We start from the raw sequence: 14623 nt of genomic DNA, 5'->3' as shown, positions 1-14623 counted from the left end.
CCCCGAACATGAATTGTTTTCTTTCTGGCACAGTCATAGGCCTTAACATGGCAAGAACTGATTAAAGAGGCCATGTGGTAGCGTTTGAGATAAAGGAACAAAGAGGAGGAAATACCCCGAGTCTAACGAGGAGAATAGTGGATGTTCAGGTGTCACAGTTTGCACAAATGACCACTGATTCAACACCCCAAAGTCTCCAGTCTGTCTCGATCAGTTTATTCCTCAAAGCTCCAGACATACACAGACAACAAGTGAATCACATCCACTTCCAGGGTAATCCACCGTTTCTATAAATATTAGCTGTTACTATAAATGCTTGGCACACGTTTCTTCAAAGGACATCCCTGTAGTTCCTCCCCCCTTCCTCCTCCATCTTCTCTTTTCCCCTAAACCTCTTCTGAGAGACAGAGAGGGAAAATAAACAAAAGCTCATAGTTCCAGTAGTCAGTTCTGCAAGTTTCCTTCCTGCTGCCCGTCACTTCATAGAGATCGAATGTGTTTGCAGCCTCTTTACCTTTCACAGCTCCGCATCCTGCTTCTAGCATCACTTCCTGCAGCACGCGGGCAGACAATGGAAATTAGCTCTAAGGTTGACAAATGTCTTTAAGTCACATTCGGGAACCAGTTTATCAGATATCAGGAAAAATATTTACAACTTGCGATTTCTCTGCTGGTCACTAATGAATCAGGAACATCCTAAAATAACTCACAACATAAAATTAGAAAGTTATTATTATATTACTGTAGGTTGGACATTCCCTGAATACACCGGCCTAAATATGCAACGGAAAATGGACAATTGAAAGTTGTTTTTTTTAACTCTTGGAAAAATGCTTTAACTGTAACTGATGTGATCACACATCCTAAAAGCTGACATTTTTGGACATTTCAGGGTGGCTACTTCCATTTAATACTATTTATTAGAGAGTTTTACTTTCATGCTGGCAGTTATGTGACACAAACAGAAGCATTGTTGTGACAATTACAGTTATTTATAATAGTATGATTTTAAAACAATAAGATTCATGCTTCCTTCTTGGTCAGGTCTGCCGAGAAAAAGGGGTTTTAATCTTAATATGCAACTTTTAACTGGTTAAAGGTTTAATGCAAATGTTTTAAAGAAACTGCAATCAAAACTTAACAAAACTAACTAAAAAACTCATTTTTAAAACTCAAAAAGCAACTACAGTTGTTTAGTTTTATGATACAGCACACCTCATTTGAGGATTTAAGCATCCTAATGTAAAAAACAATCTTCTTCATCTTCAAAACAGGACCCTATAGCCAACGACAAATCTCTTGAGCATGTGTCGTACAACAAAGGCTGTAAGCCACACTTCTTACAGTATATACAGTAAATTGAGTAATCCTGTATGTCCAAGGGGATCATATCCTAATCCGAGCGTTTCCCTGGCCTTAAAACGGAGAGATAAGTTCGTCTAGACATGGCCTTAAAGCAGGGTGTTCTCCTTTAGTAGGACAGCAGACCACACGGGAGGAATGCTTTGATAGATTTCTAACCTTCATGAAAGATCCCCTTCTTTATCTGCTCAACGATCACGTTCTGCTCACACATCTTAAATCCTGTTGCCAGTCCCATAAAATCATAATTCTGTGTTAGACTTCATGCCCGAGCCTGAATCATAGACAAAGATAAGAACAGAGTGAATAAAAGACTGGTATTGCTCACCTTTAAAACCTTTAAATACAGACTGAATACACATGCATGGGTATACGGAATTTAAAAGGAATGTCCACACTCCAGTTATTTTAACCACTGCTGAGATTCATAAAAAAAAAAAAAGTTAAAAAATAGTTTAAAAAGTACATCTGTGAGTGAGGTATATTACCTTTTATAATGAGCAGTGACACTCACATTAATATACAATAAAAAAACACTTCCTAATGTGATCAATGAGGGTGAAAAGCCGCCAAACCAGAGAGGATTACTGTATATATTCCCCGTGCTGAATGAACATAATTGTGCACTGTCATCAGTATCAACAACAAAGCAAACAAACATCTTCTTATTCTAGGTTGAATTCTGTAAAAAGACCACCATCTGTTCCTTTTCTGCTTGCTGCAGAGATTTCCCTAAATAGATAATCCTCAATCCCCTTGAAAAGATAGAATTTGAGGCACAGTTGCATTTATAGACCACAAGGGGGCTCAGTCCTTACAAGACAAGGTGGGATAAGGATGAGGAATTTTAAAAAAAAAAGAAGAAGAAGTTCAGCTATGGCTCTGTGGTGAATTTTAAATTTTAACCCCATCACTGGGATTTAACAGGATTTATTATGATAATACTTGTGCAACTTGAGTTCAAGATGTGGCAAAAAGCTGACCGAGCAAAATGTAAAGATCAGTGTGCTCTGTTCTGGATGTGAGAACAGCAAAATACAATAACTGAGTGCCTTAATGGTGCTCAAGCAAATGTTCAAAATAGGACAAAATCTATCTAAAATCACTGCTTATCTGTAATCAGACCTTACATTGTCTCATTTTTTTTTGTGTTAAAACTGGATCACATCTTCAGTAGCTCGGAAAATAGGCCAAGAGGTCAGTGGCTCATGAAGCGTACAGTTCATTATTGAAATGCAGCTGTGGTGCCCACTGACACTAGGGCATCTCTGTGGCCTGTTTAATGATCAAAGTAATGAAACAGCAGGCATCAGCTGCACAGCTGTTCATACCAGACTGACATCTTCACACCGCACCTGGACACCGAAGTCGACTGCTCTGAGACTCAAGGACGAAAGAGGAGGAGCGGGAGGTTGGAAAACTAATACCAAGAGATAGAAACAGACTGCCAGGGTCATGGGTTGAAGTCAGAAACATGTCAAACGGAGCGCTGTGCACGCCAAACATGCCCCATTAGGTTAAATTAGACCAACTCGGTAAGAAACAGCCTGCGAGTCTCCTAATTGGATGGCTGCCTCATGCTACTGATAAACCTCATCCTCTGTTTTGTTGCATTTATCCCTGCTCAGCTGCTCTCATCCTGTGTCATCAGCCTGCAGATCCCTGACATGGGCTGGACTCATGCAAAGTACTGCTGACAGGAAGGGCTTTAACCACACGGGCTAACCTTTGACCCCTGCGTGAGTACACCCCCCCACCCCCCCACCCAACCATCTGCATTCATTGCTCGCCACTCAAGTGTATTGAGGATGAGGTCCAAAGCAGTCGTCCTGGGTTGGAACAGGAGCTGTTTACTTTCTGGAGATGGGTGTCCTAGTTTCTTTCACAGGACAATCTGCCCATTGTCTGCCCGCAGGCATCTACCAATTGGTTATCGCTTGCCTGACAATCCAATAGAGACTGAATTAAGAACATGAACCCTGTACTGAAAACCTTTGCGTGCAAAGACACACATCATAACATCTTCATCTTACACTTGACATGATGAACGTACCCATACTGAAAGAAAAATCCCAAGAAAGTGAGTTACTTCCAAACGTGTTTAAATACATGTTTCAAACTAAAAAAACTGAATGTAAGTTTGCTCAAACACTAGAAAGTCTTGTCTCCTTATCCTATGAACAAGCAGAAGAAAAAGTAGAAATAAAAGACTAATTTTTATTATATAAAAGCTCATAAAAATAGCCGGGCCATAAAAATATAAATCTACTTTTAAGGAAAATCTGATTTGAATGATTCTGCAAGTATGCATGATAGCAAATACCATACATATTTAAACCTAAGAATGATGCCTTAATGTCAGTCTGATAGTGTGGAGATTGATGTCCGTTCTTGCTCAGGCTGCATGCTCCATTTGCTGCAGAGACACTAATGGTATCCAGGGTCAACCCAGAGCTCCCAGAGCTCCCAGAGCTCCGTGTCCCACAAAGGTCCCTGGAGAGCTATGTGTGTTCTGGTCACCGCATGCAAAACCAGCTGAAACATTTCCATCCTGTAGCGTGGTTAATTTTCATTGTCATACTCCTTTCTTCCTCTCCGTTGCAAAACTGACAATCAGGTCAGAGAAGCAGGCAGGAGTTCTCCGCATGGGTGAGAAGATCGATATATGCTTATATATGTGTGTTTAATTTCAATTTAGATGCAAATTCGCAGACAAAGTTCATTCTTTTAGAGTCCCTCGGTGTCTACCGCTCAGGACAATAAGGCAAGAAATTCCAGAGTCCAAAGATTGAAGGGCTGTAGGCAGGGGGCCTCGGGGTGCCATGGGTGGGGCGTCAGATTAGACCACCTGTTCCACCATGAGGCGCACACATACACTCATTCTTTTCCTTTATCCTTCCCTCTCACTATCTCCTTTGTAACTTAATAAGAGCCTTTCTTCTCTCTCTGACACACACACACACACTTTCACTCTCATAAAATATCTCCCTGTTGCTCTCCGTGGCTGCTTCGCTCTGAGCTAATTTTGACTGCATTCCATTTTAGTCACATCTATGGGAAACAGACAAAACAATTTACCAGATAACTCTGGCTGAGAGCCACAGGGACTCGCACACGGACTCACACACTCATATACGCACACACACATAGTACAGTTAGACATATGTCGCCTTGTCGCCTAAATTGAGCCTCCGGGGAGTCGTGTTGAGACAGCAGCGTAAACATAACTGAGTCACCCCGTCTACAGCAATGAGGCTCATCCTGCAGTATCAGGGAGCTGTCAGCTTGTACAGTAGTACATCTCAGGAGATATTAAGTTGAGTAAGGACACTAAAAATGGACACTAAAATCATGTTTGATGACATTATACCTTAAAATTGCTCTTTTCTTGCTGTTTTATGTGGATTTTACTGCTTCAACCGCTACAAAATGACTTTTCCCTATGCCCTGTTGCTGCTAAAGCAGAGAGACAACCACTAGTTTCTGTCTGATGGATGCGGTCAGGCATCTCCATCTCCAAAGCCAGCGCTCGCAGGGCAGCAGTCACCACAGCCCTGCCCAGGTCTGCCTTAATGACTATTGATCGGAAAGCACTAATGACCCAAACTGATTTGCAGTGAGTCTGGCATTTAAATCGTCCCCCAGGCGTGTGTTCTGCACTGAGAACTTTCCCGGTGTCAGTCAGTCAGTGTGTTTTGTAAACTTATAAAACCAGACACCTCAACTGAGGATGAGTTACATCATGTGCAGAGCGTGGAGCATGCATTACTCGGACGCAGAAGAATGCAGCGCTGACGGACTCGGCTCGCAGTGCGAGAGAGAGAGAGAGAGAGAGAGAGAGAGAGAGAGAGAGAAGTGTCCCACTGCTGCCCTTGATTCTCTCCCACAGACACTTTATATAACCAGCCTTTTCCTGTTCCTCACTGTGCCACTGCCCTCCTTATCACTGTGCATGTGTGGATCTGCCCTTGCATAGACAGCTACACGACACAGAGTCAAAGAGAGGAGCTAACACAGATACCGCATGGTGATGTCCTGAATAATCTGCAGCCTTTCCATTACTATAGTAAACACTACATGCTTCTGTTTACATTCACACAGCAATGTTAGCGCGTGTTTATCTTTCTAAATGACAGATCTTTAGATGTTTCTCAGACACATACTGTACATCCAGAATCATCTGGCTGATGAGGCCACTTTAGTGTAAACACACACGGAGGCCTAAAGCAGGAAACCCAAGAGGAGATAAAGCTTCACAACCACATCTCTAAATGATAATAATACACAGTCACGTGACAAACAGGAAGTGCTATAATCATATTTGGCCATTACATCACAATGTGGTCCATTTATTAAAATGACACCAACCCAGCTTTAGCACTGCACCAAGGCCATGCCATGTCAGCATTTCACAGCGCTGCACAGTATTATAAATAGTTTTCGTTTCCTGTGTTATATTGTCCTATAAGCTACACCGCTCTCGTCTTTATTTCTGTGCAGAATGTGAACTGATACTTTGTGTGTGTGTGTGTGTGTGTGTGTGTGTGTGTGTGTCTGACACTGAGGCCATGACCCATACATGTGTTCTCCAAAACACAATGTGCTCTGTGTTATAGCATTTGAGGAAATAAGGTTAAGAGCAAACAACAACAACACACACAAACAAAACCAAACAAGTGTACATCCATACGAATGACATGTACCCCTGCTCCCTACATATGTAGTCACACACACACACACCCAAAAACACACATTGTCTGGCTGGCAGCAGGGATGACATCATCTCTGCTATACAGGGGGGCTAATGTAACCCCGACCTGAGCCTGTGGACACACACAGGAGATGTTCCCCGTATGGACCACATGCATAATTCACCCAAAGGAAGGGCTGGGCTTGGGCGTGTCACCCATATACAACCCCCCCCCCTTCTCTCCTCTACACAAACCTGATGCTCGCACCACTTCAACCTCAGGAGAGGAGAGGACGCAAAGCAACAGAGGAGGCAGAGGGAGGGGAGGAAAGGGAGGAAAGAGGGGGGATGAGGTAATCAATGAGCAGGACACACACTGCCAGCAGGTTGATGGCAATAGAGGGGAAATATAACGAGGGGGACCGGGCTGGTGCTCCTCTGTGTCTCCGAGCTCTCTCGTCCTCTAAAACCATTCATCATCCGCTCAACTACCAGCAGCTGGTTGCCTCCATGCTGGATACAAAACCTAATAACAGCTGCAATCGAGCTCCACGCAGAGCTCTGGCAAACGTCAAAACAGGCTATAAAACGCACCAAATATTTGAAAACACTCCTAAACACTATCTGCTTCTGTAGACACTGGAAGTGAAGGAGAGGCAAATTCACCAAGCATCGGGTGCAAACATCCACGCTCTCACAGTTCTGCTCTCATTAGCGAGAGTAAACAAGTGGAGCTGTAGATGACACCCGCTGTAAAGACTGGTGACATGAGTACACAGTGTTACAAAGCGGCGGACACACTCGTCTGAGCATCAATGAATGAACGCAGACACAAACACACACACACACACACACGCGTGCGCGGCTTTGGATGTGATGCTTTTGAAAAGAACCCTGTTGCATGACACCCCGTCTCCCGCCTCAATCCTGACTCGGGGCGAGGGTGCAAATTGCTACCTGACATGTTAAGACGGATCATCACAGAAGAACCTACTAAACTCAGCCACACCCCTCTTTTCATGCATTTCTGTTCCTTCTTTCCCAAGTGCTGATCTAACGCGAGGTATCAGAGATTAAGTCGGTAATGTTTTGAGCTGTGTCATCTCTCCAGAGGCCTGGCACTTGCCGGTGGCTGTTTGATGGCAAGCACCTCTGCCGGCCCCCTTCCCCCATGCTGTGCTGTGTTTGTTTGTGCCTTGAGGGAAACAAAAAGGGGGATGATGGATGTTATGAATGCACCAGGAGCTGCTGCTGCTCTGTGTGTTTTGTGTCAGCAAGGTGTGGATGTGTGAAGCCCGATCGGTTGGTCCCCTTCACCTCCCCTTCGGTCCCTCCCTCCTCTCCATCCTCACCTGGTCCATGATTTCAGCGAGCCTCCTCCCTCCTCCTGTTCCCAGTCATGGCACGAGATCGCCGGCTGCCTCTCTTGTTTCTTTTCTTTTCCTTGTTCAGTATTCCCAACAGCAATCCGATCCTGCCCTCCTCACACAGGCGAGGCAGCCTGGCAGCCGACTGCTGCTGCTGCTGCTGCTGCTGCGCCTCTCAACAGAGGCATGACACTGTCTCTCCTTGTGTCTCTGAGTGTGACAGGCTGATACATCCAGTCAAACACTCCTCTCTTGTCCTTTTCTCTGTCCTCTCTTCTTCTGCCGCTGCTCTGGGTGGAGGCTGGAGGGCGAACAGGGCGTGTGTGGGATCCTCACCTATCTTCTTGATAACCACACGGAGGGAAGAGACTCCCGCTCTCCGTTTTCGTTCTCAAGCTCTTTCACTCGTTCCCTGTGTAAGCTGGCCCCTTGCCTCGCCTCCCCTCCCCTCCCCTCCCTCCCTCCCTCTCTGTCTCCACTTCCCTCCTCTCTTTCCATCTCCCCTCCCCCTCCTGCTGCAGCCGAGGAGAGCCGGAGCGAGCAAATGAGAGAGAAGAAGCGAGGGAGAGAGGAGGGCGGAGGGCTGAGATTGGCTGCTGGGGGACCATGTGACTCCCGGCAGATGACTCAGGGACCCTCTACCAGCTGTCCAGCTCATGCTTCCCTGAAAACCTCTGTTGCCATTGACAACAGCTGCCGTGCAACACACCAACCACAGCTCCCCAGACACAAAGCCATTGGCTGGCAGGATTTATGGCCCCCGCCCCCTATTGTGGGGGGGGGGGGAGCATGAATGTTGGGACGTGTAGTCCTCTCTGTGGTGAGGGTGGACTGGGTGTTTAAGAGCAGGCATCCCTTTGCCCCTGGGAGGAATGTTTCCCCCCCCGTGCTCGCCTCTCTGCAGAAATGGTTATGCATCAGTGTTACGTTGGCTGAGATCCAGAGTGAAAGACGGAGACAGCGGCTCATATCGTTACCATAAAGACTTAAACTTATACAGAAACTTGTATGAAACATACACGCAAAAGAGGAAAGACCTCGAGGCCCGGGCATTCTTGGTCAGCCAGGAAAAAGACATCCTCTGTCGTTTCCCTCTCGGCCCGCGCGGAGGGAAACTCCCTCCCCTCAACAACAGGAACTCCACTGCTGAAGGCCATGGCTACGCACAGATGCAAACCCCCTCTACCTCCCTCCTCCTGCTGCCTCTTTCTCTTTCTTTTCTTTCATTGCCTCCTTTTTCTTTATTTGCTCTGTCTCTATCCTCACCACCCCCCTCCCTACCCCTCTCCACCTATTGTATTATTACACTCCATTCCTCGCTGCTCTATCCCCCCCCCCCCCCCGCTACCCCCTTTCAACTCTGTCTCACTGGCATTCCTAAAAAGGTTGCAAGAGGTTACAGGTGCCACAGAGGGGAGATGTTATTACAAACTAGCAGCATGTGTCATGGGTCACATTGCGCAGCATCAATTTAAAGGAAAAATCCACATTGGGATACTCTTACAATGTTATATATCATCGGTTTGTGAGGTTCGGTGCATTCCAAGAGAAATTATGTGATGATGTGTTGTAGTTTATAATGTTGGCTTGTACATTTTTTCTCAGCGTACGTTATCTACGTCTGTTTAAGTGACTGATTAGCTATCCCAGAATTATTTTAAAAGACCCCAGGATTATTTTATTCAGCAGTGGAACAGACCATATCTGGTAGAGAGAAAGCACAAGTATCTTACTCTAAACACAATATATCTTGTGGTCCATTGAGGAGACTGTCAGTGAAGAAATTAATATCATTCCTTTTTCTACAATGGATTTCCCACAGTGTGATCGTCAAACGTGAAATGAATCTGAAAAACATCCTCATCTTTGTTTTTTAAGGACCGACAAAAAAACCCCTGATGTTTATTGCTTATATTTTTGATCAGCCGTCAAAATCTGTACTTGAAACATCTGGCAGCGATGTTATATCATGTTAATTTTGCCAGCTATGTAAAAGAGTAAGGAAAATACAAGAAGACAACAAAATGGGCTCAGAAATGCGAGGCACGCTGCCAGCTGCTGTAACAGTGCCAGAGCGCTCTACGGGTAGATTTTTCCCTTTTAAAGAAATCATGAACACTTTAAAAATGTCCTGTACTACAGCATCTGCCCAAAAATACTGCTCCGGGGGAAACCCAAGGCCTCTGGAGCTAAAAAACAAAAGAGCACCTGTTCTGGCTTATTTTGATTCAATGGACACATAACAGAGCTGTGACATGATCAGATATGGTAGCTAGGAGCAGTGTGACAGGCCAGTGAGTGAAGGGAGGGGGGGGGGATAGGAATGCAGGTCTAAGTTACAGCAGCGGTACAACAAGGTCATGTAACATGCGGAGCAACAAACAACAAAACAGACCCTGCCCTGTTTTCTATAGTCCGGCTTCAATGCATCTGTATCTTTTCTTACCCAAATGAACACCCGCTTACTGCAGACTGCTGCAGTGTCATTTGATCTAACTGTGCCAAAGATGCTGTTTGAAGTGAGATGACTGCATGTGTGTGAGTGTGTATGTGTGTGAGTGTGTGTGTGTGCTCTCAGATAGAACAGCGGGAGTATTGTATTGGTGAGAGTGGTAGATTATACTATCAGCAGAGGAATTCCGATTATTTCCCAGAGAGGGTCTTGTCTGCACACATGTGGGAGAAACTTTAGCTAAGTGGTTGGACGAGGTGGGGAGGAGGGTGTCACACTGTCAGGCAGTGACCTTAAAGGAATAGTTAAACATTTTTGGAAAACACACCTATTTGCTTTCTTGCTGAAAGTTAGGTGAGAAAGTCGACATCAGTCTCATGCATCTCTGTAAAGTTACAGCCAGCAGTCAGTTAGCTTAGCTTAGCATAAAGACTAGAAACAAAGGGGAATTATTTCTATTACTGTCTATTTAAGGAGGGAATGTAGAAGGTTTTCAGAATAAATTTACATTTTTAAAAAGGTTAAATCACTTAAAAAGCAAAATATGTGAATCCTATCTGGCAGGGTAGAAGCTGACCTGTGACTTTGGACACATTCGAAATCCCTCAACAGGATGGAGACAAGAGGAAATCCTCAATCTGTTAAATGAGATGACAAGTTAGAAATTAATCTTGTTTCAATATGACAATAAAACTGAATTCATGTAGATACAATATCAAGTCCATGAGTATCACAGTGATTCATTTTAAATGATAATTAACTTTGGGTATGACATGTATAGATCACTCTTGGATCAGCTCTTTGGCAAAGCTATTGTTGAAAAGGTTATTTTAAAACATAATTATTCCAAATCATACACTGTAAAACAAGAAATAAGTTCTTTACCTCTTCCTCTCATTGACAATAGTCTCAATCTCATAAACAAAGTGCTCCCATTTCTCGTTTTTCGAAGCATTCAAAACACGCTAAACCTGCTGTTTTTCTTCATCTGTGACGGTTTAATTGAAATCACACTGCTGCCATCCTGTCTCATGTAACCTGTTCTTCCACACATCTGGAAAGAACCGGGTTTTATGCATAGATACAGTCATCAGGTGATCCTCTACAGCCTACCGTAGGTAAATGGCACCATCTGCAGGACAATAAGCAGCATGACATCCATAATGCTCATATCAACATGCCAGCATGCCTCATTTAACACAAAGTGTTCAGCAGTGTTTCAGTTTATAAAATACGTCAGTCGGAGTCACCTTTATGCTCAGAATACGTTTTTATCTCAAAAACTTTAGTGACCAGAAGAAAAATGGCCCTGCAGCAGCTGAAGACTGAAGATAAACACGTATAACAAAGACTTTTAAGTATAAACTACTAAATACCTTCCTCCTTTACAGAGAAGTCAGAGGCCAACTACATATAATGTATCCTTGGAGCTCAATGTGATTAATGCATTCATTGCTCTGCTGAACAGCATGGATGTTTTTGTCAAAGAGCTACATGTTTATCACCCCAAACTCTTCTATATTCACAACTACTGCACAGACAGCACTAACCAGACTCAGGTTTGACGAGATTATGTACAAGAAAGGATTTGTTGTGATTATAGAGGCACCTATGTAAAAGTCCTTACATTGGTATGCCTTTCAGTTTCTGTATTGATTTTAAAATGATTTTACTTGTTTTTAAAGCACTTCATAGTCTGGCACCAGCCTACTTCCCTGACATGCTTGCATTGTATGAACCAGTGCGGTCCCTCAGGTCCCCTGGCACAAGTCTTTTTAGTTGCTCCAAAGTGCAGGACAAAAGCTTTTGGTGAGGCAGCTTTTAGCTTAACTGGAACAGTCTGACGGAGGAACTGAGAGCAGCTGAAAGTGTTGGTATCTTTAAAGCAGTGGTTCTCAAACCTCACACGTCAAGAACCCCTAAACTGACACAAATTAGACCATGGACCCCCATCTGATGAGATTTTGCCTTTAGATGTTTTATTACAGAAAGTGTATGAAATCCATGACCACAATAGTCATACATTCTGTCATTGTGTTACTTATTGTCATTGTGTTAATTATCCCCCTCAAGGATCCCTGGGGGACCCCGGACCCCACTTTGAGAACCACTGTTTTAAAGGAGCAGTGTGTAGGATTTAGTGATATCTAGCGGTGAGGTTGCAGATTGCAGCTAAATGAATACACCTCCCCTCCCCCTTACAAGCTTGTAGGAGAACCTACAGTGGCCGTGAAATTCTCTAGAGCCAGTGTTTGGTTTGTCCATTCTGGGCTACTGTAGAAACATGGCGGTGCAAAATGGTGGGCTTTGTGGAAGAGCACCTGCTCCCTGTCTGGATATTAAGGGCTCATTCTAAGGTAACAAAAACACAGCAATTCTTATTTTTAGGTGATTATACATTAATTAAAATATACTTATGAATATTATATTCCATAAGTCCATTCCACTAGATGCCACTAAATTCTACACACTGCACCTTTAAACGTAAAATTAAAACCTACCTCTTTAGCCTGGCTTTTGATTAGAATATTTTATTGACATTATTTGTTTCATTCGATCATTTATTTTATTGTAATATGTTTTATTTCCTCTTATCTGTTACTGTTATTCATTTTTTTATTCTTATTCTATTTTAATCTATCTTATTGGTTTTATTACATTTTTGACTTTTTTTGTGTACGTTGTCTCAAAGTTTTTACTGTTTACATTGATTCAGTCAGCTGTAAAGCAATTGTACTAACCTCTACGAAAAGTACTATAAAAATAAAGTTTGATTGATTGATACGTAACATTCTGCTTTGTTGGTAGGAAAGAGGTAGGCTTAGTGTGAGCAAAATAGTTTTTATTTCAGTGCAGTCTATCTGCATATCTGCATTCCCTCAAGGACCGTGACTCTTCAGGTGCCACTTGAATGCAGCACTTTTCGGCTGCAATTTTCCGTCTCGCCACGAATAGAATAATAACATCATTACAGACGATTACAGAGGCACTGAGGCAGTACTTGGCCTCAGAAATACAATAATCCTAAGGTGCCAATCGAAATTCTTCTGAACAGAATAGTGTTATTCACTGTCCACACCTGAAAAAAAAATGCTTATTTCAAAGACAATATCTGTAGGGACCAAGTGTGATTAAGTTGTGTGCAATGTTGTGTGTGTTATGTTGCTGCAGCATCACCGGTTCAATTCCAGCAATCTCTCTCTCAGTGTTTACTGTCTACATCTATCCAATACAATAAAAATGACAAAAAAGTAATTACAAAACCCTATATTTACACTTTATATAACAGATTCAAAGGCTACAAGTCACACAGGCTTTTGAACTTATTATGGCATAAGAAGTGAGTAATTGTTTGCTGATTTATGGTTGTCAACAAAATAAAAATACAGTGACGTGTGTTGAACCAGAGAGAAGACAGCTGGGTTTACTGAAATCATCTTTATTCGACATATCATGTGAAATACTGCCATTAACCTCAGTGAAGCATCAGTGCATCAGTAAACGTAACATTATTCATATATAACAAATAATTCATATGAGGTAAGGTGAGAAAAAACTGAGAAGACGTACAGTATTTCTGAAATGACACCATTGGTATTCATGCATGTCATTTGCAGCCAAAAATAATTACAACAAAAAAAGTTAAAGTTTCAAGACATGGGGGCAGCTGATATGGTACAACCTGTAACTTCCGTAGTAGTGGCAAGAACACTTAAGTTAATGTGCTGACACATTCCCCTTGGACCCGATGGGGAATCTTGATTGTAGTGAGGAGGAGAACACATTGGCAACACTTGAATGAAATATATCAGCATGTCAAGGCTGAGCCAACCGAAGCATCACTGTCAACAAAATTATGAAAACTATCCAGAAAAAAAATCAAGGAGCCTGAAGGTGTCAGACGGTTTGATGAAACACTAATTTGACAAAACAAATCATGAAGGATTTTTGCCACACAGTCATATGGATGATACTGTCATCAGAGCCAACAATTAGCTCACAGTGCTATTTAAAAGGCAAATTCTACACTTGTATTACACTCAGCCCTACAAAACCATCCTGCATCCATATCTAAAGATATACCGGACCTGTGCAGAGGTAACATCTCTCCTCCTCTAAAGAGAAACACGGGCATGCACTGCCTTTAGTAGCACAGAAAATACAGTGGTTAGATTGCAAATAGAGGTAAGTGGAGGGGGGGCTGTAGGGGTTGGACAAACATCTTGGCCAAACTGGAGAGACCCAATAAAGGAAGAAGAGGGGGATAAATGATGTCAGAGTGCAAGATAGAAGAGTCTTGCTTCCACTTCCTCTCCATTTGTTCTTCCTCTCTGCTGGATCGCTCTTCACATCCCACATGTGAGCTCCAATGGGAAACCATCACGGCCCGACCATGGCTCCTTCCCCTGAAACAGATGACAGCTGTGCTCATGCATTTGTATTTTAATACTGGGACACAAAACTACTTTATATTTGCTCCTTCGGGTGCTGTGGTGTGGACATTTCCCCCTAATACAGAAGAAGAGCATCTATAAAGGCTGTCATCTATGTCAAATTCATCATATGCAGTGAAGCGCTCTCTTACCACTGTCCGTAATGGAAACCAGGGATGCAGGAGAGGAAAAACACGCATCCTCTGTGCTGTCGAGCACCGACCGCCTGTGTCGCTCTGCAGGACGCCTCATCACAGCATGTAGATGATGTACGAGAGGAAGACGAGGCCCATGATGGCGAAAAACATCAACATCAAAA

General features: G+C 43.3%; 1 protein-coding gene across 1 annotated transcript in view; it reads right to left on the bottom strand.

Annotated features, from left to right (window-relative positions):
- Nucleotides 1–7801, bottom strand: part of arhgap23a (Rho GTPase activating protein 23a) — a 69295-nt gene extending 61494 nt beyond the window's left edge. The window contains exon 1 of the mRNA XM_042392904.1: nt 7405–7801. Coding sequence (XP_042248838.1) covers nt 7405–7413 — 9 coding nt within the window. The 5' untranslated portion in view covers nt 7414–7801. The remainder of the gene's footprint in view (nt 1–7404) is intronic.
- Nucleotides 7802–14623: the final 6822 nt, after the last annotated feature.

This window comes from Thunnus maccoyii, chromosome 18 (genome assembly GCF_910596095.1).
Source record: "Thunnus maccoyii chromosome 18, fThuMac1.1, whole genome shotgun sequence".
In the NCBI taxonomy this organism is placed as follows: Eukaryota; Metazoa; Chordata; class Actinopteri; order Scombriformes; family Scombridae; genus Thunnus; species Thunnus maccoyii.
The sequence above is the reverse complement of the archived record's forward strand: the minus strand, read 5'-3'. Positions and strand labels throughout refer to the sequence as shown.